General features: G+C 67.2%; 4 protein-coding genes across 6 annotated transcripts; all 4 read right to left on the bottom strand.

The window, feature by feature from the left end:
- Positions 1 to 147: 147 nt before the first annotated feature.
- Positions 148 to 3,245, bottom strand: MRPL9 (mitochondrial ribosomal protein L9). The gene is made up of 7 exons (XM_069878358.1): positions 3,168 to 3,245; positions 2,446 to 2,605; positions 2,052 to 2,176; positions 1,710 to 1,760; positions 1,502 to 1,603; positions 1,052 to 1,135; positions 148 to 383 (listed from the first exon to the last, which is right to left on the bottom strand). The coding sequence occupies exons 1-7, from the start codon at positions 3,243 to 3,245 to the stop codon at positions 252 to 254; spliced, it is 732 nt and encodes a 243-aa protein (XP_069734459.1). The 3' UTR covers positions 148 to 251.
- Positions 3,246 to 4,065: 820 nt separating this feature from the next.
- Positions 4,066 to 7,480, bottom strand: TDRKH (tudor and KH domain containing). Its single transcript, XM_069878453.1, has 10 exons — positions 7,336 to 7,480; positions 7,003 to 7,109; positions 6,679 to 6,868; positions 6,387 to 6,520; positions 6,016 to 6,313; positions 5,580 to 5,746; positions 5,038 to 5,210; positions 4,711 to 4,775; positions 4,463 to 4,614; positions 4,066 to 4,376 (listed from the first exon to the last, which is right to left on the bottom strand). The coding sequence occupies exons 1-10, from the start codon at positions 7,454 to 7,456 to the stop codon at positions 4,242 to 4,244; spliced, it is 1,542 nt and encodes a 513-aa protein (XP_069734554.1). The 5' UTR covers positions 7,457 to 7,480; the 3' UTR covers positions 4,066 to 4,241.
- A 1,756-nt stretch (positions 7,481 to 9,236) lies between these two features.
- Positions 9,237 to 13,434, bottom strand: RORC (RAR related orphan receptor C). Its single transcript, XM_069878560.1, is given in 11 exon segments — positions 9,237 to 9,490; positions 9,852 to 9,873; positions 9,875 to 9,944; positions 9,947 to 9,961; positions 10,604 to 10,714; positions 10,789 to 10,896; positions 11,212 to 11,344; positions 11,514 to 11,635; positions 12,124 to 12,426; positions 12,752 to 12,893; positions 13,353 to 13,434. Coding segments are annotated over 10 exon segments (1,056 nt in total). The 5' UTR covers positions 12,765 to 12,893; positions 13,353 to 13,434; the 3' UTR covers positions 9,237 to 9,331.
- Positions 13,435 to 20,365: 6,931 nt separating this feature from the next.
- Positions 20,366 to 23,672, bottom strand: S100A10 (S100 calcium binding protein A10). Of its 3 annotated transcripts, XM_069878595.1 has the most exons (4): positions 23,648 to 23,666; positions 22,709 to 22,753; positions 21,394 to 21,531; positions 20,366 to 20,646 (listed from the first exon to the last, which is right to left on the bottom strand). In XM_069878595.1, exons 3-4 carry the CDS (start codon positions 21,523 to 21,525, stop codon positions 20,485 to 20,487), a joined length of 294 nt encoding a protein of 97 aa, XP_069734696.1. In that variant the 5' UTR covers positions 21,526 to 21,531; positions 22,709 to 22,753; positions 23,648 to 23,666; the 3' UTR covers positions 20,366 to 20,484. The 3 variants fall into 3 exon arrangements, with proteins under 3 accessions (XP_069734696.1, XP_069734698.1, XP_069734697.1); XM_069878597.1 differs by lacking the exon at positions 22,709 to 22,753 and having other exon boundaries at positions 23,648 to 23,672; XM_069878596.1 differs by lacking the exon at positions 23,648 to 23,666 and having other exon boundaries at positions 22,698 to 22,753.
- Between the last annotated feature and the right edge of the window lie 11 nt (positions 23,673 to 23,683).

Below are 23,683 nucleotides of genomic sequence, written 5' to 3'. Positions count from 1 at the left end.
ATCCAGGAGGAGCTGGGGGGGCCAGGAGCAGCAGGGGAGGGGCAGGATCCGGCCCCACGCCCCGGGGGGGTGTAGAAGAGCACCCACCCCCGCCATCCTGCTCACTCCCCACCCCCAGCCCCAGGAGGGACCCCCACCACGCTCCAATCTGCTCCGAGCCCTTTATTCCGTGCTGGGGAACAGCCTTGGGACCCCCTAACCCCCCTGGTCCTGGACGAGGGTGCTGGGGGGGCCCGGCGGGGGGGCCCAGCTCAGAGCAGCGTTTCCCTGTGCGCCGCCAGCTGCGCCTCCTGCTGCTGCAGCCAATGCCGGTAGCGCCGCGTCTTGGGCCGCAGGAACTGCACCACGTCCATCGGCACCCGCACCGTGTCCAGCCCGTTCACCTGCACCCCACAGCGCGGCACCGATCAGACCCTGCGCCTCGGGACACCCCCCCCATGCCCCCCGAGGCCCCCCCAGGGTCGCTCTGGCACCCCAGGACACCCCAGGCCCCTTGGGATCCCCCACTCCCCATCCCTAAATGTTCTCCATCCCCAAATCCTGGTGGAATCGGAGATGGGGGAGCAGTGTGGGGAAAGCTGGGAACTGAGAAGGAACTGGGAGGGAACTGGGGTGTCCTCGCTGAGGGGAATTCGGCACAGGAAGCGGGACCCGACACAGATCTGGGAAGACAGGAGGCTCCGGTGGATCTGTGGTGGAGGGAGGGGGTATTTTCCTTTCAAAATAAAGCATTCCTGCTCCTCACATCCAGGTTTCTCCGGTGTGGGCAGGATGGACTGTGTTGGAGCCTGGGGGGCCACGGGGACAGGTTCTCTGGGGCAGACAGAAGGGAAACTGAGGCACAGCAGGTGCACTGGTGGAGCTGGGAACGGGGCAGGAAGGGACTGGGAGCCAGGAACTGGGCCTGCAGAGCTGGGAATAGGACAGGAGGGGACTGGGACACAAGGATCTGTGCCTGTGGAGCTGGGAATGGAGCTGGAAATGGGGTGGGAGGGGAACAAGGCCCATGGGAGCTGGGCATGGAGCCAGGAATGCATTGGAAGTCACTCACCGTCACCTCGCACCAGTACTCGCCCCAGCGTGTGATGGGCTCCTCCGGCAGACGCAGCGAGTGGGGAGGGACGTGAACGCGCAGCTGGAACAGAGCCGGGACGGATCAGGAGCGGAGCAGCCAGCAGCGGCTCCGCGGATGGGCAAGTGCGGAGCTGCCAGGCCCCGTGCGCCCGGCAACATGCCGGGAGAGAAGCAGCTTTGCCTCTGGCTTTATCATTCTCCCTCTGTAATCCCTTTAAGGTCCTAAACCCCGCGCTGAGCTGCTCCGGCACGTGCCCATGCTGGCCACGGATGCACTGCCAGCTCCTCACACCCCTTCTGACACAAATTCCCCCCGGGATTGTGGCCCCCATGACCAATTCCAGCAGCTCTGCTCGCACAGCCGAGATCCCAGCTCTGCCTCCCTGCTCCCTCCTGCAAGTAGCCCCCAACTCCAAGACCCACTCACATTTTTGAAAAAATGTCGGGCAACGATCTCAGCATTCAGCTCCCATTTGACATTGTTTTTCATTCCCACCTCGAGACGGCAGCTTTTGAGGAATTTGATGGTCTGGAAAGAGGGAAGACAGGCCAGGAAGCTCCAGCTGAGCCTCAGCACTTTCCAGACTCCTGGATTACTCTGGGATGGTTCAGAGCCGTGGTGCCACTTCGCTTACCCTCTCCCCGCTCTGGGTCTGGACCGCCTCCAGCTTCCCCTCCTGCCGCAGCTGCAAGGACGAGAGGATAAAGGGAATAAAGCAAAAGAAGCGTTGGCACTGCCACGTGCCGGCAGCCTAGACAAGGGTTCTCCCACCATCCCAGACTCCACAGGGAGACCCATTAACGAGCAGGGCTCATGCAGGAGCGGACTGGATGCGACTCGCACTTCTCACCTCAAATATAAGGGACACGATCAGCCCTTTTTAACCAAATCGCTGCTCTTTCCTTGTAATCTCCCGATTCCTAAGCACAGCCGGGACAAAACCGCCCCAGCTGAGCTGGGAGCAGCCTCCGCTCACCTTCTTCTCCTCCTCAAAGAGACGCCGGTTCTCCGGCGAGGCGTAGACCGCCAGCCCCTGTGGCAGCAGCTTGTTTCGCCCCAGGTGCTTCTTCACACTGACCACATCTCCCCGGTTGCCCAGGTCTGTGAGGAGCCGGAGCCGCTGTCAGCACGGTGGGAGGCACAGAACGGCACCGCCCCCACCGGCAGCGGCTCCCAGGCTCCGCTGGAAGGAGGGTTGAGACAAACTGAACCGAAACGCCACACTGTTCTCGCTTTGGAGCATCCCGGACCCCGAGGGATGGATCCCAGCCACTACTTGATGTAAAAAGGGAGCCTAACAGGGGGATACCACCTCGCCCCACGCAGGGAAAGAGGGACGAGACGCAGATGAGCTCTAAGCAGGCACATACTCTCGACGGACTGGGTGAGGATTAGCTCCAGCGGGGCCTTGGGGAGGTGCTTGGTGTCCTCCACCAGGCGGTAGATGCGGTGCCGGCGCGGGTGCAGGCGTGGCGGCCGCCCCACCTTGCTAAGCGGGACCTGCCACCACCGCTCCACCACCACCGTGCCCTGCGGGGGAAGGAGCCCCACCTCAGCTGCCGCTCTGGCTGGGGGGACACTGGCCCCAGAGCCACCTCCAGGGCGCTGCCCCCTTAAAACTTTCCTTTGGACACCCTCTCACCCCTCCCCGTCCCCTAGGAAACACTCCCTGGGCCCTCAGGTGCCCCCAACACCCCTGTGCAGACGCTCCCCCGCAGCACAATCTCACGGACACCACCTTTCCCCCTCTCCCCGTGGCCCCCACCCCCACTCTCCTCACGGACACCCCCTCCAACCTCCCCCCCCGTACTCCTGTTTCCATGCCCTCCCTCCTTTTTCCCCCCGTCTCCCTGGTGCCCCCCCCCCTCCCCTTTCCCCCGGTTCTCCCTCCCCCTCAGACACTCCCTTCTCCCGTTCCCCCCATCCTCCCGCCTACGGACGCTCCCGTAGCCCCCTCCGTTCCACTCACAGGCCGCCTCCCTCACAGGCAGCCCCGCTCCTCCCCATACCCCTCACGGACACCCCCATTTCCCGCCCCCCCCCGACTCCGTTCCACTCACACCTCCCCCTCCCGGCCCCCCCCCCGCCTTACCCGGCCGTGACTGAGGCTCAGGGCCCGCACGAGGCCCCCCCCGCCCGCCGCCGCCGCCGCCGCCCCCCGGCCCAGCATGGCGGCTCCCCGCGAGGCCCCCGCGGACGCGCGTGCGGTGCGGGTGTCCGCCGCGCGCCTGCGCCCAGAGCAGGAGGACACCGAGGCCCCCGCGCGCCTGCGCCCAACGCCACGCGGGGCTGCCCGCCGCGCGCCTGCGCCCCGCGGTGGGAGTGGGGGGAGGGACGGGGTGGGGGTGGTGCTGGTTTGGGGACTGGGACCCCCCCCCCCACCACCCCGCTCCAGGACCCAACCCCACCGGTGCCCCCAAATCACCTCCCTCGCAACCCAAACTCCTATCCCCGGATCGCTGCTTTCCCCCGAAATGAGGGACCCCCCACCCCGGTACCCCCAGCTCCTACCCGGGAGGGTCCCTGCTTCCCCCCCCCCAACTCAACCAGGGCCCCCTGGGTCCCCAACCAAGCCCCCAATACCCCCAACCCCTCCTTTGCTGGATCCACCCCCCAATATTCCCCACCACCCCAGTACCTCCTCCACCCCTCGGAGTCCATGTTTCCCCCCAAGACGAGGGACCCCTCCACCCCACTCTTCCCACCCCTCCAGGGGTCTCTGCTTCCCCCTGCACCCCCCAGTTCCTCCAACCCCCCACCCCCAGAGTCCCTTCTTGACCCCCAAAGTGAGGAACCCTCACCAGGATCCCCAATACCCCAATTACCCCCCAGCCTCCCCCCAAAATGATGGACACCCCACCCCCCCCAAACCCAGGAGCTCTGTGCCATCCCCTTCCTCCCCTCTTCCCAACAGGTATTCCCGGTGTTGGGAACATGGGGATCCTAAGTGGCCGCACCAGCAATCACCGGCAGCCCGGGGCTCCATCAAAACATTCTGTTTATTGAACTGGGACACACAGGGGGGTTTGCCCCGTGCCATGACTCAACCCAACTGGAGCTGCCGGGGAGGGGAGACCCAACCAGGAGCGGCTGTCCCGGTGCATACACAGGCGGAGACCCTCACATTCCTGGGATCACGGTGGGGTTGATCCTGCTGGCGCAGCCGTCAGCTGGAGCTGGGCTCCGTCAGGTCATCATCCAGAGTGTCGGGAGGGTCCTGTGCCAGCACCGCATCCTCCTGCTGCTCCTCCTGGGCAACCGCGTGGCCGAGCCGCACCAGCTCAGCACCAACATCCAAGCTCTGCACCAAAACACAACCAGGGCTGGAGCACCGACGGCTCCGGACTGGGGCACGGGAGCAGGATGGGGACGCAGCCCGCGGCTCACCTCTCCGGCGAGGGTGTCGTAGAGCCAGACGTTGGGCCGGGTGCCAATGCCGGCTGCGGCGTAGCTGGAGATGCGAGCGAGTAGCGGCTGCCACGCTGCGCAGTGTGTCAGCCGCGCGAAGGCTTCCAGCGCTGCCTCATCCCACTCGGCCCCTGCGGATGGGATCCCACCGGGAGTGCAGCCCCGGTTAGGAGCGGCTGCCAGCACGGGAACGGGCACAGCCAGACCCCTGCCCGCTTCCCACTCACCGGCAGGCGCAACACCAGCCAGGCTGCACTCGATGGCTTGGAAGGGCAGGCTCAGGAAATCGCTCCTGTGGGGAGGGAAACGCACCGCGATGCCACTGCCGGCATTTCTGGTGTTCCCACCGCCATCCCCTGCTCCATCCCTGTTATCCCAGGATCCTGCACTCTTCATGGGGTTTGGGGGTCACCCCGTTATCCCAGGATCCTTCCCCATTATCCCAGGAACCCACAGTCCACAAAGTTGGGGGAGGCTTCCTCATTATCCCAGGGCTCCTTCACCTCCCACAAAGCAAGGGTTGCCCCATTATCCCAGGATGCTGCCTCGCTCACCGCAGGGCCCTCAACGCCGCCGAGGGGACCTCACCGACGTCCCCAAAATCCACAAAGCGGAGACGCAGGCTTCCATCCGGCTGCTCGCCCAGGACGCGTGCGCGGTGCCAGTCGCCCCCGTCCAGGTACGGAGCCGCCACGATGTCCCCAGGCTGAGGGACCGGGAGCTCTGCCTGTGGCGGGGGACAGTGGGGACAGCGGTGAGGGGATGGGGGGGACAGGGAGGAGGGGGGAAATGGGGGGACAAAGAGGGGAGACATGAGGGGAGGTGGCGAAGCGATGGAGAGACAGAGGGACAAGGGCAGGGGGGACACGGGGGAGAGGAAGGAGGGGCATAGGGGGGAGATGAGGGGATAAAGGGGGGGCACACGAGGGGGACACGAAGGGAGATGGGAGCACAAAGCGGGGACATGAGGGGAGATAGGGGGGCAGAATGTGGTGGGGGCACACGGGGGGCAATGAGAGGGGAGCTGGCACGGCCCCATCTGTGAGGGGGAGTGGGGGACGATGCCCGGGGAGTTGGGGGGGCAGGGGGTGGTCACCCCGCAGGTGCCGCTCTGATAGAGCTGCCGCATCTCAACCGTCAGCTTGTCCAGCTGGAGGCTGCGCTGCCCGATGAGCTGGATCCAGAACCGGCCGGGGCTTTCGGCGGCCGAGACATAAACCTCCAGGTGCTCGTCTGGCTGGAAGCTGAAGTCAGGGCTGGGAACTGCAGGAGAAGCGCGGGAGCCCCAGTGAGAGCCGGACGGGGCGATCCTGACCCACAGATCCCGCTCGGGGCACCCATGGGATGAAGGACCCTGGCAGGAACCAGCGGCCGGCTGCGACCCCTGGAGCAGGGATGGGGTAGACACAAGCAGCCGCAGTGGCCGAGCGGCACTGTAACGGTTCTGAATGCTCCGCGGGTCCCCAAGCAGATCCATTTTCCAGCACGGTTTTCCCGCTGCACCCAGGAAACCACCCAAGCACTTCTCCCACCTTCAAATTTCGGCACCACTGCCTCAGGCCCCGCCGCCAGCTCCTCTGCCTCGTCGCTCCCATCCTCTAGGTCCTCCACCTCCTCAAAGGGCGCCTGGCTCAGGTGCGAGCCCTCATCCCAGGATGAGCCCTCCTCCTCTTCGCCAGGCTCTGGCAGCCTGGCTCCAGCAACCTGGCATCGGCACAGCGGCTCGTGCCGGCTGCCCAGGGGCTGCTTGCGCAGGCACCGCGCCGCTGTCGACTCCCCCAGCTCCTTGCGGAAGGCGTTGTCTTCCATCAGCTTCTCCATGATGAGTTTCTTGGGCGGGAAGAGAGGAGGGCATTGGGCGCGGGGGGCCGAGCCAAGCACCCTCCCCACTGCACCAGCTCACCTTGGCGGCTGCCACCTCCTTCTGCGTGCCCGAGAGCTGGATGACCCGCATCGGGGCCAGCCCGGCATCGCGCTCGCAGAACACTTTGGCCCCTGAGCTGCGCTGGATGCCCTGCACCGTCTCACCACCACGGCCTGCGGGGATACGGGGAAACTGAGGCAGGAGTCGGCCTCCAGCTCACTGGGGACTGGAGTGGGATGGGGGCATGGGGTTCTTGGCAGCCATGGTGCCACCGTGGAGGGTCCCTGCCACCTCCCGCTGTGCCAGGGCGTGTGGAAGGGGCTGGCAGTACCAATAATCCTGCCAACGGCTCGCTGCGGCACGCAGAGCTGCTCCGACACCGGCGTGCTCTCTTTCACGATCTGGTGGATGGCAGCTTTCGCCCGGCAGACTTGGTCGAGGGAGCCTGAGATCAGCAGCGTCGCCTCCTCGTCCTCGTCCTCGTCCTCCACCTTGATGTGGGCACCCGTCTCCCAGCGCAGCTGCGGGCGCAGGGCAGGGGGGGCCATTCGCTGCGGTGAACGTCCAGCTGGGGCTCCTCGATCTGCTCCCATCCCCACCAGGGCGCCCCGACCCTCCTTTCCCGTCCCCACCGCGAGCCTCCACCATCCTTTACCTTCTTGATGGTGGCTCCTTTGCGGCCGATGAGGGATTTGACAGCTACTCGGGGCACTCGCACCTCGAGTTCCAGCTCCTTGTCCCCCACCAGCGTCAGCTGCTCCTCTGCAAAGTGGGACGGCGGTGGCTCCTCCACGGGGGGAGACAGAACCGCCCGGGGGGGCATCAAGGGGGCAAAACCACTCTGAGAGCCTCCTCACCCCGTGGGACGGCTCGGGAAAATCCCAGCGCTCCCCACCTCCATGCTGCGGGGACGCGAGGGGAGTCGGGGTACCGAGGAGGCGGCTGAACGCTTGGCGTGGGGAGGGCACAGAGGGGTCGTGGCACCCACCTCGGGTCTCCCGGTAGCGGCGGTACAGGATGTAGAGGACGGCGGTGCCGGCCGGGATGCCCAGGAGCACGGCGGCTTTCTGCAGGGGGGTCAGGCTGCTCCAGGAGCCCCGCGATGCCATCGTCCCCGCGGCCTGAGGGACTGCGGGGGGTGTCACTAGGAGCCACTCCCCAGCAAAGCCGGGGCACCCCCCGTCCGGCTCCCACCGGACATCAGCAAGGGAAAACTTGGGGCTCAGGGGATGTCAGGGGGGCCAGGAGGTGATAGAGGGAACAAGGGGAAACAGGGGTGAAAGAGGGGGGCAGGACAAGGGGGTGACGAGGGGGAACAGGGGGTCAAGGGGTGATGGGGGGGTACTCGGGGAGGACGAGAGGGAACCTGGGGTGATGGGAGCAGGTGACAGGGCACTGGGGTGACGGGGGGGGGCGAGGAATAATGGGGGGACTGAGGCTTAACGGGGGGGATGCTGGGAGGTGGGGGGGGACATGGGGTGGGGGGGGAGACAGAGGGGGCGATATGGACACGGGGGGTGCCGAGGGGGCCACTGCCACCTCCCGGGGGGGATCGAACTCCCTGAAGAGCCCGGTACCGGCCGCGACCCCCCCAGACCCGTGCAGCCCACACAGCCTCGTTCCCCTCCCGATCCCGTTCCCACGGATACAGGCACCGCCTCCTGGGCAGCTGCCGCCTCCCAGGTGGGACCGAGCTGCTGGAAGTCCCCGTACCGGCACCCCAGACCCCGGTTGCACCGGTTCCCTCAGCTCGCACCGCATCCCCGGCCCCGGTAGTGCCCCCTCCCCAGACCCACGCAGCCCCCAGGCCCCCGTTCCCACAGAGCCGCCAGTCCCAGCGGGGCCGCTGCCGCCTGCCGGGAGGGGCCGGAGCTCCCCGGGGTCCCCGGTCCCGGCCCGGCCCTCGCACCTCGCGCCGCCGCCACCTCCTCCTCCCGCGCCCCGCGCCGCCGGCCCCGCCCCCCGCGCGCCGCGGGCCAATCACAGCGCGGCGCCTCCCCCCCGGCCAATCACAGCGCGGAGGCCTCAGCGCCAGCCAATCACGACTCGCAGCGGCGCATGGGGGCGGGGCCAGGCCCGGGAATGACGCCTCGGCTGGGAGGCTGCATCCAATCAGCGATCGGCGCCCGGGGCGAGGCCCCGCCCCCAGCCCCGAGTGAAACGGCGGGGGGCGCGCGCTGCCCCTCCCACAATTCCCCGCGCGGGGGCGGGGGCGCCATGTGCCGTGCCCCTCAGTCCACGCAATGTCCCCCCTTGTCCTCCTGCCCCTCTGTCCCCCCCTTTTCCCTCTTCACTCCCTGCTCCCCCTGCCCTCTGTAACCCCCTGTCCCCGCCCCGTCCCCCTGTCCCTCCCATTAACCCTCAGTCCCCCTCCATCACCCCGTCCCCCCGTTATCCCTTGCCCCCTCATCACCTCCAATCACCCCCTTGTCCCCTCCTGGCACCCCATATTCTCCTCTGTCCCCCCCCATCACCCCCCGTCCCCCTCACATCGCCTCCCAGCCCCCCTGTCCACCCAGCCCCCCCCCCATGATGGAGCCCAGGGGCACGCTGTCCCCCAAAATGTCTTTATTCACCCTCGGTTCAACGACAGCCCCTGTCACCCCAAACTGAGCTGTCGGGGTTCCCAGGGCTCAGTGGGTGCTTTTGGGGGTCTCGGTGCTGGAGTCTCGACGGGCGCTGCTGGGGTTCCTGGGGGTCTCGGTGCTGGGGTCTCGGCGGGCGCTGCTGGGGTTCCTGGGGGTCTCGGTGCTGGGGTCTCGACGGGCGCTGCCGGGGGTCCTGGGGGTCTCGGTGCTGGGGTCTCAGCGGGCGCTGCCGGGGGTCCTGGGGGTCTCGGTGCTGGGGTCTCGGCGGGCGCTGCTGGGGTTCCTGGGGGTCTCGGTGCTGGGGTCTCAGCGGGCGCTGCCGGGGGTCCTGGGGGTCTCGGTGCTGGGGTCTCGACGGGCGCTGCCGGGGGTCCTGGGGGTCTCGGTGCTGGGGTCTCAGCGGGCGCTGCCGGGGGTCTCGGCCTCGGGGGCGAAGAGCTCGCGGTAGAGCGGGGGGAACGCGGCGGGCAGCGCCCCGGGGTGCAGGCGGCCGAAAGCCTCGAGCTGCTCCACGTGCTGCGAGCAGAGTGAGCGCAGGCGCCCGGGCGGCGGCAGCTGCACGACACGCGGCGTCACCGACCGCCACGCGGGGATACGTGCAGCACACGCAGGGGACACGCACCACGTGTGCAGGGGACACGGAGCGTGCATGCAGGGGACACGCAGGGGACACGCACCACACACGCAGGGGATACGCGCTGTGCGCACAGGTGACACGCAGCATGCATGCAGGGGACACTGAGGGGACACACACGGTGCACACAGGAGGGACACGCACCATGCACATGCAGGGGACACGGGTGTCACCTCCAAGGAGGCGACACGTAGAGACAGGACACGTGCGCACACACAAAGAGGACACACACTGAGAGAGGGGACACGCGTGTCCCCTGCAGCCCCCCAGGCCCGTGCCCACCCTGGCCAGGAGCCCCTCGCGGTGCGTCCGGCGCAGCAGCTGGCGGAGGGCGGCTTCCAGGCGTCCCTGCAGCCCGGCCACCTTCGCCCTGTCCTGCAGGCATGGCCGGCCTGGGGACGGGGACAGGGACAGCGGAGGTGTGGGGACTGGGATGGGATGGGATGGGATGGGGACAGGGTGGCATGGGGAGAGGGACAGGATAGGGACAGGGACAGCGGATGTGTGGGGACAGGGACAGGGATGGGATGGAGACAGGGATGGGGACAGGGACAGGGGTGGGATGGAGACAGGGATGGGGACAGGGACAGAGGGGGCATAGGAAGAGGGACGGGATGGGGACAGGGACGGGGGAAGAGTTGGGGCTGGGATGGTTTGGGAACAAGGCTGGGAATGGACAAAGATAGGGACAGGGACAGGAAAAGGACCAGGACAGGCATGGGGACAGGGATGGGATGGGAGCATGAATGGGGTCAGACAGGGATGTGGAGAGGACGATGATGGAGAGGAGGACGGGATGGCGACAGGAACGGTGTCCAAATGGGACAGGGTGGGGACTATGACAGGGCCAGGAGTGGGGACAGGGAGCGGGGCAGGAGGGGACACTGCGAGGACGGGATGGGAGGCCAGCAGCGCAGCTCAGGACACCTGAACCAACCCCTTTAGGGGAAAACCACGGGATTTTGGGAAAACCAGTGTCCCCACCGCGGCGAGGATGGAAAGTGAAGCACGAGGTGGGATGGGGGTTCCCTCACTGGCGTTGACGAGGACGATGGCGCTGAGCAGGGCCACCTCGCCCTCCGAGAGGTGCAGAGCGCAGAGGCTCTGGGCGAAGTCAAAGATGGAGCCGATGAGCTCGTGGCAGCCTGGGGGGACAGCCTGTCACTGCGTGTCCCCCCACGTGGCCCTCCGCGTGTCCCCCCCGTGTCCCCAGCCCTACCCAGGGATCGGAAGAGCTCGGCGCCAGCGAACTTGCCCTCGAAGAAGACAGTCCGGTTGTCGGCGTTGAAGGCTCGGCACATGCGGACCAGCACCACCTCCATGGCACCTGCCACCCCGCGGGACGGGGACAGGGACCGTGGCACCAGCCCTGGGGACTGTCCACTCCCCGGGGGGGGCATGGGGCTGTCACCTCCTCAATGGGGTCAGGGGGGCCCTTGGGGACCCGTGGGGCTGTCACCTCCTCAATGGGGTCAGGGGGGGCCCTTGGGGACCCGTGGGGCTGTCACCTCCTCAGTGGGGTCAGGGTGGCCCTTGGGGACTGTCACCTCCCCAAAGGGACCATCCCATTGCTCATGGGCACCAGGGCTGGGGACGCGGGGGCAGCAGGGATGTTGGGGCTGGGGACAGGGTGGCCCCGTACCCGCTTTGAGGAGGACGATCTGGTCATTCTGGCTGAGGTCCATGAAGCCGCGCAGGCGCTTGGCGAACTCCACCACGTCCTGGATGGCCTCGGTGACGCGCGCGGCGCAGCGCTGCCACATCTCCTGCATCGACTGCGCCACTGACTGTCACCCCAAAGCCCCCGAGAACGTCCCCATCGCTCTGCAAGCCCCGCACCTGCCCCTTGGTGTCCTCTGGGTGTCCTGGGGACCACTGTGTCCCCTCCTCTGTCCCCATCTCAGTGCAGCCAGGTCCCACCACCGAGCACCCACGGTGCCTCACCTTTTTCTGGTAGGCACAGACCTCCTCGCGGGTGAAGGTTTCCCAGCGCCGGAGCTGCAGGTCCTCGCCACGGAACTGGCAGGTCTCCCGGTATGACCTGAGGACGTTCTGGATGAGAGGCTCTGCGGGGACACGGAGATGGGGGCTTAGGGGTGGGGACAGGACAGGACAAGCAGCCCTTGACCACATCCCCAATGGGCAAGGTCCCACCAGCATCCATCACCCCTCAGAGATGGAGCCACCGCTGAGCACCCATGGGCGATGGAGCCAGGTCCCACCAGCATCAAGAACCCATCAGGGATGAACCCAGATCCCACCAACCATCGTGAACCCATCAGGGATGGACCCAGATCCCACCAACCATCGCGAACCCATCAGGGATGGACCCAGACCCCACCAATCATCGCGAACCCATCAGGAATGGACCCAGATCCCACCAACCATCGCGAACCCATCAGGAATGGACCCAGATCCCACCAATCATCGCGAACCCATCAGGAAGGGACCCAGGTTCCACCACCGCTGAGCACCCACAGCCAGTGGAGCCAGACCCCACTCCCACCCGGCACCCACGGGTGATGCCCCCCGTGCGTGGCGCCCCGTTCCTCACCGATCTCCACGCCGGAGGACGCGGGTGACTCCAGGAGGCTGCTGACACCTGCGTGGGGGTGGAAGCCAGGGCTCCCCCCATCCCTGTCCCCATCCGGATGCCCCTTGTCCCCATCCAGCTGTGCCGCAGGGTTGCCCCCCGCCCCGGCTCTGCCGCCCGCGGTGCCGTGGCGGGTACCGGGACACCCCGGGGTGCTGGGGGGCGGCGTGGGGGCCCCCTCGGCCGCGCGCTGCGCCAGCTGCTGCTGCACCTCAGCCTGCAGCCGGTCCCGCTGCGTCTTGGACATGCGGCCGAACTTGACGGCTGCGGGGAGAGGCGGCGGCGGGGGACACGCGTGACACAGGCGTGACACACACATGTGGGGACCCCAGCCCCCCGTGACCAGCATCACCCCAAGCTTTCTGGCGCCCCGCGTCCTCCTGGGGTCACCATGGTGGGGGGGGATGTCTTGGTTTGGGGGTGTCCCATGCTCAGGGAAACCAGACAGGGGTCCCCGTGGTGTGTGATGCGCTTGTTAGGTGTCCCCTGAGTTTGTGGGTGCCCGGTTTTGGGGTGCCCAGGGTTAGCGATGCCCTGGGGTTTGGGGTCCGCCAGGTTTGGGGGTGCCGCGTTTGGGGGTGCCACGCACCCTGGCGGGACATGCCGAGGCGCAGGCACTTCTGCAGGCGGCAGTGCTGGCAGCGCGTGCGGCTGGCGCGGTCGATGCTGCAGTTCTGCTGGCGGCTGCAGGCGAAGCTGGGGCCGCTCTGCTGGCTGCGGCGGAAAAAGCCCTGCGGGGGGGTGACCCCCGAACCCCTCGAACCCCCTCAACTGCTGAACCCCCCTGAACCCCCACACGAAATCCCCCTGAACCCCTCGACACCCCAACCTGAAACCCCCTGAACCCCCCCAACCCTGAACCCCCTGAACCCCCACACGAAATCCCCCTGAACCCCCTGAACCCCTTGACACCCCAACCCGAAACCCCCTGAACCTCCCCAAACTCTGAACCCCCCTGACACCCCAATCTGCACCCCCCAAAACCCCTGACCCCTCGGACCCTCACAACACCCCTTGACCCCCCAGCACCCCCACCCTCACCTTCCAGCACCCCCTCACCCCCCCAGCACCCATTGACCCCCCCTGCACCCCCTGGCCCCCAGCACCCCTCTGATGCCCCTGCGCCCCACAACTCCCATGCACTCCCTGACCCCCCCAGCACCCCTTCCATGACCCCCCAGCACCCCCACCTTGCACCCCTCGCAGGTGATGACTCCGTAGTGGATCCCCGAGGATTTGTCCCCGCAGATCTTGCAGGGAATCGCCTCGATGGGGGCTGCGGGGGGGACACACGTGTGCTCACACATGTCACTGCGGCCACGCGTGTCCCCTGTGTCCCCCGTGGCCCCCGTGGCCCCATGCCTCCCACACCACGCGTGTCCCCGCACCACGCGTGGGTTCCCGTGTCCCCCGTGGCCTCACGTGTCCCTCGCGGGTTCCCCCAGTGCCCCCTGGTGCCCCCAGTTCCCCCAGTTCCCCCCATGCTCCCAGTGCCACCCAGTGCTGGCAGTTCCCCCAGTGCCCCCAGTGCCCCCCAGTGCCCCCAGTGCCCCCCAGTGCCCCCCAGTGCCCCCCAGTGCCCCCAGTTGCCCTGGCACAGGGTGGGCGCTGCCGGACGCCGGGGCTGCCGAAACCACAGCGGCAGCGAGCGACGGCGAAGCCACAACTGGGACACGGCCCCACCTCGCAGGAAGGCACAGCCCAGCACGGCCCAGTACAGCCCAGTACAGCCCCACATGGCCCCAGTACAGCCCAGTACAGCCCTATGTGGCCCCAGTAGAGCACTACGTGGCCCCAGCACAGCCCAGTACAGCCCTGCATGGCCCCAGTACAGCCCTGCATAGCCCCAGTACAGCCCTGTATGGCCCCAGTACAACCCTCCATAGCCCCAGTACAGCCCTGTATGGCCCCAGTACAGCTCAGCATGGCCCCAGTACAGCCCAGTACAGCCCTGCATGGCCCCAGTACAACCCAGTACAGCCCCACATGGCCCCAGTACAACCCAGTACAGCCCTATGTGGCCCCAGTAGAGCACTATGTGGCCCCAGCACAGCCCAGTACAGCCCTGCATGGCCCCAGTACAGCCCCGCATGGCCCCAGTACAGCCCCGCATGGCCCCAGTACAGCCTTGCATGGCCCCAGTACAGCTCAGCATGGCCCCAGTACAGCCCAGTACAGCCCAGTACAGCCCTGCATGGCCCCAGTACAACCCATTACAGCCCTGCATGGCCCCAGTACAGACTTGCATGGCCCCAGTACAGCCCAGTATGGCCCCAGCATGGCCCCAGTACAGCCCAGTACAGCCCTGCATGGCCCCAGCACAGCCTTGCATGGCCCCAGTACAGCTCAGCATGGCCCCAGTACAACCCATTACAGCCCTGCATGGCCCCAGTACAACCCTCCGTGGCCCCAGTACAGCCTTGCATGGACCCAGCACAGCCCAGTATGGCCCCAGCATAGCCCCAGTACAGCCCAGTACAGCCCAGCACAACCCACAGCAGCTGGTGCACCCTTGGCCAGGCTCCGACACACACACACACACGCGTGTCCCCTCCGTCACCCTCGCGTGTGCAGCTTTACTGAGGCCACGAGCGCTCCCGTGCGCTGCTGCACGCGTGTCCATGCTGACACGTGCTCGTGCCGGCGTGCCCGTGGCCGCGAGTGCTCGTGCCCTGGGCTCCCCCCGAGCCCTGCACTCTCGCACACGCTCCGGCACACGCGTTTGCATGGGAGGGAGGGAGGGAGGGAGGCAGCCACCGCGGGGTCGCACACGCGTGTTCACGCCCGCACGCCTCTTCCTCCCGAGGCTGAATCCGCTTTGTCGGCGTTTTCCACGCGCGCCCCAGACGTGGGGCCCGGCGGCCGCCCTCGCATCCGGCACACGGGCACCGCGACCCTGTGGCGACGCCGGCCGGAGCCCCTGGGAATTCGGGGCGTTGAGTCACCCCGCACCCAGCACCCGCCGCGACTGCCAGGAAGCACCTTTGGGCGCCGCTCCTGCCGGGAACCCGCGGCGAGAGGTCGACGAGGTCTCGCTGGGCCTCCCTGACGGTGCCCACGGCTCCCACTGGCACCCCCAGCACCCGCAGGTGCCCATCGTCTCCACCAGCACCCAACAATACCCATCGTCTCCACCAACATCTGCCAGCAGCCACTGGTACCCATCATCTCCACCAGCAAGCCCAGTACCCAGCAGCCCCACCAACCTCAGGGGAACCCAACAGCACCCACCGGCCCCACCAGCAACCACCCCGTACACATCATCTCCACCAGCACCCACTGGCACCCATCATCTCCACCAGCACCCACAGGTACCCATCATCTCCACCAGCACCCACCAACATCCACCAGTAGCCACCAGACCCAGCAGACCCAGCAGCACCCGCTGGCACCCATCATCTCCACCAGCACCCGCTGGCACCCATCATTTCCACCAGCAAGCACCAGTACCCATCATCTCCACCAGCACCCACTGGCACCCATCATCTCCACCAGCACCCACTGGCACCCATCATCTCCACCAGCAAGCACCAGTACCCAGCAGCCCCACCAGCCTCAGGGGAACCCAACAGCACCCACCGACCCCACCAGCAACCGCCCCGTACCCGGCAGCCCCACCAGCACCCATGGGTTCTCATCATCTCCATCAGCGCCACCAACATCCAGCGGCCCCAGGGGTGCCCCATCGTCTCCACCAGCCCCAGGGGAACCCACCAGCCCCACCAGCCACCAACCAGTACCCAGCACCCCCAGCAGCACCTACAGGTACCCATCGTCTCCACCAGCATCCAGCAGCGCCCACCATCCCCACCAGTACCCACTGGTACCCATCGTCTCCACCAGCTCCAGGGGCACCCACCAGTCCCCACCAGCAGCCTTCACCTCTTTGGGGACCCATGAGTCCCCACCAGCCCCACAGGGACCCACAGGTCCCCACCGCTGGCCCCACTGTCCCCCACAGGTCCCCACCAGCTCCGCGAGCCCCCATAGTCACCCCCAGCACCCACGGGCGCCGCCAACCCTGCCTCAGTTTCCCCACCGCCACAGCCGGAGGGGGGGCCGGTGCTGAGCGAGGCCACCTGCCAGCCCCTTTCCGTGTCCCCTCCGTGTCCCCGCGGTGCCACCTGCGCCGCAGCTGCCGCCCCGCCACATCTGAGGGGCAGGTGCTGGGGGGCACCCAGGGGTGCTGGGGGGGCCCCACGCGCCGGCTCGGCCGCTCGCAGCTGGGGGCGAGGGGAAACGAAGCTGCGCGGCACCGCGGGGACACGCGGCAACACGCAACGACACGCGTGCGACCCCACAGCACGCGGGTCCCCCCTGCGGCGTGTGTTCTGCCCCCCAACACGCCTGCAACACGCGTGCACTGCCTGCAACACCGACGTGTGCCCCACGGCGCACGTGTACATCCTGCAACACGCGTGCACATTGGGCTCCACGCACGGAGCACACGCGCTGTCCTGCCCTACAACACGGCTGCAGTTGGCGGAACACGTGTGTTCTCTCCCCTGCACACGCACAAGCACGTGCACGCTCGTGTGCACAATCCCCCCTGTTGCACCAGCTCCCAGCCGTGCACACGCATCCACACCCGTGTGCCCCCGGTTCCACACGCGCTCCAGCCTGCTCCCACCGCTTGCACACCTGCTCCCAGAGGCTCCCGCACGTGTGTGTGCGCACGCGCACCCCCCGCCTGCTCTTGCACGCTCCCTCGCACACGCACCCAGGCTCCTGCGGGCTCCAACACAGCTGCACACGCATACAGCAGTGCTCACGAGCTCCCACCAACTGCACACGCAGACACATGAGCTCCCACGCAGTTGCACACATGTGTGCACACCCTTGTGAGCCCCCGTGCCCTGGCACACTTGTGTGGAGCCCTCTGTGAGCTCCTGCACCCTTGCACGCGCATGTGGAGTCCCCTGTGAGCTCCTGCACTCTTGCACATGTATGTGGAGCCCCCTGTGAGCTCCCATCCCCTTGCACACACATGTGGAGCCCCTGTGAGCTCCCATCCCCTTGCACACACATATGGAGCCCCCTGTGAGCTCCCATCCCCTTGTGCACACATGTGGAGCCCTCTGTGAGTTCCCGCACCCTTGCACACACATGTGGAGCCCCCTATGAGCTCCCACACCCTTGCACACACACGTGGAGCCCCCTGTGAGCTCCTGTACCCTCGCACACACATGTGGAGCCCCCTGTGAGCTCCTACGCTCTTGCACACACATGTACAGACATTGTGAGCTCCCACCCCCTTGCACACACATGTGGAGCCCCCTGTGAGCTCCCACTCCTTGCACACACATGCGTGCACACTCCTATAAGCTCCCACACCCTCGCACACACGTGTGGAGCCCCCTATGAGCTCCCACACCCTTGCACACACAAGTGGAGCCCCCTGTGAGCTCCTGCACCCTTGCACACGCATGTGGAGCCCCCTGTGAGCTCCTACGCTCTTGCACACATGCGTACAGACACTGTGAGCTCCCACCCCTTGCACACACATGCGTGCACACTCCTATGAGCTCCCACGCCCTTGCACACACATGTGGAGCCCCCTGTGAGCTCCCATCCCCTTGCACACACATGTGGAGCCCCCTGTGAGCTCCCACCCCCTTGCACACACATGCATGCACACTCCTAGGAGCTCCCCAAACCCTTGCACACACGTCGGGAGCCCCCTGTGAGCTCCTACACACGTGTACAAACGCTGTGAGCTCCTAAACCCCTTGCACACACGCGTGCACACTCCCCCCGTCCTGCCCAGGCACACGCAGCCCCTGCGCGCTGCCCCCCCCTTGCACACACGGCCCCCCCAGCCCCGTCCCCCCCGCCTCGCCCGTGTCCCCACGCCCGCACACGCGTGTGCCCTACCTCGCATGGTGCCGGCGGTGGCCCGGGCGCTGCGGACGGGCGTTATAAGGGCGCGGGGGCCCCCCCGGCATCCTGCCCCCCCCCCCCTCCCCAGCATCCTGCCCCCCCCGGCCCCACGCACTGGAAATTTCCAACTTTCCACGGCGCAGCCGGGGGGAAACTGAGGCACGGGGGTGCCCCCCCCAACCCCGCGACCCCGGTGACCCCAGCGGGGACCCAGGCGGCCAGGGGGCATCAGCCTCACAGCCCCGACCCCCGCAGCCCCCCGGGACCCCTCGGGCCCAGGCTTGGGGTGCAGCGGTCGGACCCCAATGCACATGGATTTGGGGGGCGGCCGGGGGGCCTCAGAGCACCCCAGGGTGCCCTGAGGTGGGGGGCAGCCAGAGGACTCCAGGGCACCCCAACAGCACTGGCTTCGGGGGGCTGCTGTGGGAAACCAGGGGTCCCCCATGTCCCCAGCTTTGGGGTGCAGCCACAGCGCCCCAACATCCCCGGCTTCGGGGGCAGCCAGGGGACCCCAGGGCACCCCAACATCACCGGCTTCAGGGGGCATCCAGGGGACCCCAGGGCACCCCAACATCGCCGGCTTAGGCGGGGGCTGCCGTGGGAAACCAAGGGGTCCCCGATGTCCAGCTCTGGGGTGCAGCCGTGGCCCCCACCCACCCTCAGAGCCCACGGGGTGCAGGGGAAAGCGAGGTCGCAGCCTCGGCTGGAGCCCTGGGGTCCCCCTTCGTGTCCCCCTGTACCCCGTGTCTTATGTCCCCCCCTCTGTCCATCCTTTGTCCCTGCGTCCCCCCCCATGTCCCCTCCGCAGCCCGGGGCTCAGCCCCTCACCCCTTCGGGGGGTCCCAAGCCTCCCCCCTCCAGCCCCCATGGACCCCAGACACCCCAAAACAGCCCCACACAGCCCTTATGGACCCCTATACAGGCCCTAGGGACCCCATACAGCCCCCATGGACCCCAGACACCCCAAAACAGCCCCACACAGCCTCTGTGGGCCCCATCGAGCCCCTACAGACCCTAATCAGCCCCACACAGCCCCTATGGATCCCATACAGCCCCTAAGGACCCCCCAGATCCCCCTGCAGAGCCCCCCCCAGCCCTTATGGACCCCTATACAGCCCCTAGGGACCCCACACAGCCCCTATGGATCCCATACAGCCCCTAAGGACCCCCCAGATCCCCCTGCAGAGCCCCCCCCCCAGCCCTTATGGACCCCTATACAGCCCCACAGAGCCCCATACAGCCCCACAGAGCCCCTATGGGCTCCATACAGCCGTGTGCAGCGCCCTGTGGCACTACAGCCCCTTCTACACCCCTGCAGAACCTATAGAGCCCTCCCACGCCCCGGTACGTGCCTATAGAGCCCCCTGCAGGCTTCCCGCACCCCTATAGAGCCCATACACCCCTCCCACACCCCTGTGCGGGCCTATAGAGCCCCCTGCAGGTCTTATACACATCCGTAAGAGCTTTGAGGGTGCCCGGAACCCCCGTACAGCCCCTATAGCAGCCCCTATAGCAGCCCCACGCACTCCCCATACAGCCCCTATAGGGGCTCTGAACGCCCCTAGCCCTGTGCCCAGTCTCCCCTATGGCCCCAAACAGCCCCTTATAGATCCCCATAACCCCCATACAGCCCTGCACCCCTCCCATATCGCCCCATACACCCTCGTGCTCCCCTGCAGATCCCCATAGCCCCCTATACACCCCTGTACCCCCCCATGAACCCCCATACACCCCTATAGACCCCGTACCCCCCCACAGACCCCCATACACCCCTATAGACCCCTCTACCCCCCCATACACCCCTATAGACACCTGTACCCCCCCACAGACCCCCATACACCCCTATAGACCCCTGTACCCCCCCACAGACCCCCATACACCCCTATAGACCCTTGTACCCCCCCATAGACCCCCATACACCCCTATAGACCCTTGTACCCCCCCATAGACCCCCATAGCCCCTATACAGCCCCATACCCCGCTATAGAGCCCCATAATCCCTATACACCCCTGTAGGCCCCCCAACCCCCTGTACACCCCTATATCCCCCCATACACCCCTGTGCTCCCCTATAGACTCCCATAGCCCCCTATACACCCCTATAGCCCCCCCAACCCCTAGTACCTGCCCGTACCCCCCATACAGCCCTCATCGGTCCTTGGGGGGACTCTGGGGACCCTGCGTGGTGGGGTCTTTGGGGTGATGGGGACATTGGGGTGACCCCAGGGGCGATGGGGACCCCACGACGATGGGGACCTCGGGGTGATGGGGACCCCAGAGCAACCACAGCGGGGAGGGTGACCCCAAAAAACCAAGGCAGCTCCAGCGTGGTAGAAAACAGCTTTATTGGGGTTGGGGGGCAGCGCCCATGGGGGTCCGGGCAGCTCCCAGGGGTGGGGGGCAGCCCCTGGGGGGGTCACAGCTGCCCCCCAAGCGCTCCCCTCATTTCTTGCCCTTCTGCTTCATGTGCAGCACGAAGTAGTCGTTGCAGGCGATGGTCAGTCCGGCCACCAGCGAGAAGAAGCCCTGGAATCCGACCTTCCCGTCCCGGCACTGGTCCAGGTCCTTCATGATCTTGTCCAGGGCCATGGGGTCCCGCTGGTTCTGGGGGGACAGAGAGGGGTCAGCGCCCCCCACCCTGGAGCCCCCCACGGGGACCCCTGGGGGACTGGGGCGGGGGGGTCCTGGCACTGCAGGGAGGTGTGGGGCTGGTCTTGGGGTGTCGTGGGGTTTGATCATGGGGTGCCGTGGGGTCTGATCTTGGGGTGCCGTGGGGTCTGATCTTGGGGTGCCGTGGGGCCCAACCCAGCAGATGTTGTGTTCCCCGTCCTGGGTGCCGTGGGGTCTGATCTTGGGGTGCTCTAGGGTCCGACCCTGGGGACACTGTGACCCCACCCCATTCCAGGTCAGTGGGGCCCAATCTTGGGGTGCTGTCAGGTCTGATCTCGGGGTGCTTGACCCCCCAGTTCCCGGTCTGTGGGATCTGATTTGGGATGCTGTAGGGGCTGATCTCGGGGTGCTTGACCCCCCAATTCCAGGCACTGTGAGGCCTGATCTCGGGGTGCCATGGGACACACACTCGGGGGTGCTGGCAGGTCTGATCTCGGGGTGCTTGACCCCCCCACTCCAGGTCTGTGGGGTCTGACATTGGGGTGCCATGGGGGTGCAATCTTGGGGTGCCGTGGGGCATTCTCGGGGTGCCGTGGGGGGTGCAATCTTGGGGTGCTGTGGGGCATTCTCGGGGTGCCATGGGGGCGATCTCAGGGTGCCGTGGGGGTGATCTCAGGGTGTTGTGGGGGGTGCAATCTCGGGGTGCCGCGGGGGCTGATCTCGGGGTGTCGCGGGGCGCACCTGGAGGAAGCCGGGCAGCTCGCTGTCCATCAGGGCGCGCAGCTCGTCCTTGCTGAGATGATTCTTGTCCCCCGCGTATTTGTGGAAGGTGAACATGAGGGTCTCCATGGCGTGTTCCAGTGGCGACGGCATCACGGCCTGGGGGGGACACAGATCAGTTTGGGGGGGGGGCACACAGCAGTTTGGGGGGGGGTACGGTGTCCCTCCATCCCCCCCCCGCCCCCCGCTGAGGCCGGAGCAGCTCATCACACATGTGGCTCTTTTCCAGCAGTGACTCAGCCCGGGCTGCGGCCGCAGAAAAGGGGGGGCCGGGGGGGGACACACACACTCATGTCCTGCGGGTGTGTCCTGTGCCGCCCCCCCCCCCGCCACGGGGGACCCTGGGGAGCCCCGTGAGTCACGGATGGGGGGCACAGACGGGGCCCCTCCCTGGGTGGGGCTGCGCTGCCTCAGTTTCCCCATGGCTTGGGGGGGTGGTGAAATGAGCTAACACCCCCCTGTGCCCCCCCCCAAAAAACAGGAACGGCCACACCCGCCTAGAAACTTGGGCCCCCCCCCTCAGCACCCCTCGGGTTTTGCCCCCCCCGACACCCCCAGCCGTTCGTTTTGGGGTGCCTTAACCCATGCACCCACTTCACCCCCCTCCAAAAGCAGGGTGGGACCCCCTTTTAATGGGGGGGGTGTGTGCAGGATAGAGCCCTCCCCAAAAAGCGGGGTGCAGCACAGAAATCCCCCCTCAAAACGAAGTGCAAGGATGGAGACCCCCCAAAACAGGGTGGAAGGATAGAGCCCCCCCCCCAGTGGGGTACAAGGATGGAGACCCCCCCCAGAGCGGGGTGTAGGGATAGAGTCCCCCCCAAAGCAGAGCACAGGGATGGAGCCCCCCCCTCCAAAGCGGGGTGCAGGATGGAGCCCCCCCCAAGCGGGTTGCAGGATAGAGCCCCCCCAAAGCAGGGTGCAGGGATGGAGCCCCCCCAAAGTGGGGTAGAGGGATAGAGGCCCCCCCCCAAAGTGGGGTGGAGGCTAGACCCCCCCACAAAGCAAAGTGCAGGGATGGAGCCTCCCCAAAGTGGGGTGTGGGATGGAGCCCCCCACAACCCGGGGTGCAGGGATGGAGCCCCCTCCCTCAAAGCGGGGTGCAGGGATGGAGCCCCCCCAAAGCGGGTTGCAGGATAGAGCCCCCCCAAAGCGGGGTGCGGGGATGGAGCACCCCAAAGCGAAGTGCAGGGATGGAGCCCCCTCAAAGCGGGGTGCGGGGACGGAGCCCCCCCAGAGCGCAGGGATGGAGCCCCCCCAGCACAGACCCCGCACTCACGGCTCCGCTAGGCTCTGCGGGCTGCGGCCCCGCCCGGGAAAGGCACTTCGGGGCGGGGGGGGGACCGGGGGGGGGACACGGTGACTCACCGCCCGCGTTAACCCCTGCCCCGCCGGACCCCGCCCCGATGAACCCTGACCCCCCCCCCGCACCCCAGGAACCACCGCCCCCCCCAGCCACTGCTGCCTTACCCCCCCACACCAACACCCTGGACCCCCCCCCCCAAGCCCCTCAGACCCCCCCCGACCCCCTGGCTGCCCTCCCAGATCCTTCCCCCCATCTCGTTCCCTGGACCTCTTCCCAAAAAAATTTCCTGACTACTCCCCCAACACCACTGCCCCCCCTCTGATCCGCCCCCCCCCCCCGAACCCCAAGACCCCCTCCCCTCGCTGACACCCCCCCCCACTTGCCCCCCCCCCCCCCATCATCCCTAGACATTGGGGCTCCCTCCCCCCCATCCCCCCCCCGGGGGGCCCCGCCCCGGCGCGTGCGGGATAATTAAGCACTAATTGGGTGTGGAGGCGTAGGGACGCCCCGGGGTGGGGGGGGGGGGGACACGACCTGCCTCAGTTTCCCCACCCCGAGAGGGGGCAAAGGTTGGGGGGGCGGGCAGGGCCGGGGCGAGACTGTGGGTGCCCCCCCCGCCCCCGCCTCCAATCCCCAAGGGACACACCCCATTGCCCTCACAGCCCCCTCTTTGTTCCCAGAGCCCCCCCTTCCTGTCCACAGACACCCCCCACCTTTGTCCCCATGGACCCCCCACCTTGTCCTGCCCCCCCTCCCCACCTTCAGCCCCCTCCCCTCCAGTCAACATCCATCCCCCCTCAAGGACCTCTCCCCCTCCTCACAGCCCCCCCTCTGACCCCCGGGGCCCCCTCCCTCCTCAAAGCCCCCGCCTCAGTACCCAGGATTACCCCTAGAAGCCCCCAAACCCCCTACCCCTTTCTCTGCCCTCAGTCAAGATGGCGGCGCTCC

This window comes from Phaenicophaeus curvirostris, chromosome 29 (assembly GCF_032191515.1).
Source record: "Phaenicophaeus curvirostris isolate KB17595 chromosome 29, BPBGC_Pcur_1.0, whole genome shotgun sequence".
NCBI lineage: Eukaryota > Metazoa > Chordata > Aves > Cuculiformes > Cuculidae > Phaenicophaeus > Phaenicophaeus curvirostris.
Note: the sequence above shows the minus strand (reverse complement) of the source record. Positions and strands in the feature narration are given on the sequence as shown.